General features: G+C 42.9%; 1 protein-coding gene across 2 annotated transcripts in view; it reads left to right on the top strand.

Moving 5' to 3' along the window:
- The window catches only part of LOC106869937 (EF-hand domain-containing family member B), a 21,227-nt gene that overhangs the window by 11,639 nt on the left and 8,854 nt on the right, over positions 1-734 (top strand). For both annotated transcript variants that reach the window (XM_014915873.2, XM_014915874.2), the window contains one exon: positions 293-355. In XM_014915873.2, coding sequence (XP_014771359.1) covers positions 293-355 — 63 coding nt within the window. The remainder of the gene's footprint in view (positions 1-292; positions 356-734) is intronic.

Raw genomic sequence — 734 nt, 5'->3', positions numbered from 1 at the left:
GGTGGTGGTGGTAGGTGGTGGTGGTCATAATGATGAGGAAGATGGAGATGGTGGCAGTGATGGTGGTGGTGCCTATGATGATGATGATGACGATGTTGATAACGGTGGTGGTGGTGGTGGTGGTGGTGGTCATAATGATGAGGAAGATGGAGATGGTGGTGGTGCCTATGATGATGATGATGATGACGATGTTGATAATGATGGTGGTGGTGGTGGTGGCTATGATGATGACAATGATGATGATGATGGTATAATGATCACTGCTCCTCTATACAATCTCCACCTGTTGCAGACTCGCAGAAAATCAAAGAAACGAAAGGATTTGGTGGGGGAGTGCCTCCAGTACCCAGCTCAGGTAGGAAGAATCCTTTATTTCATACTTCATGACTAGTGATCATTTGCAGTCAAAATACTTGTATGTATGTGTGTGTGTGCATGCATGCATGTATGTTTATTCAACTGTGTATATAATATATATGACTGGTATTTTGTTAACCTTGGCAAGATTGAACTCAACAATAGTAGTTTTTCTCGTCACATTTTGTCACTAAGGGCTAATTCATAAAAGTGATTTCTAACATTGATATGGGGTCACAAATTAGAGAGTTCTGTAAAGTCACCTATATTCTGATACGGCATGTAAAATACACCATTTCGAGCATGGCCGTTGCCAGTACCGCTTGACTGACCTTCGTGCCGGTGGCACGTAAAAGCACCCACTACACTCTTGGAGT

Source organism: Octopus bimaculoides, chromosome 10 (genome assembly GCF_001194135.2).
Source record: "Octopus bimaculoides isolate UCB-OBI-ISO-001 chromosome 10, ASM119413v2, whole genome shotgun sequence".
Classification (NCBI taxonomy): Eukaryota; Metazoa; Mollusca; class Cephalopoda; order Octopoda; family Octopodidae; genus Octopus; species Octopus bimaculoides.
The sequence above is the reverse complement of the archived record's forward strand: the minus strand, read 5'-3'. Positions and strand labels throughout refer to the sequence as shown.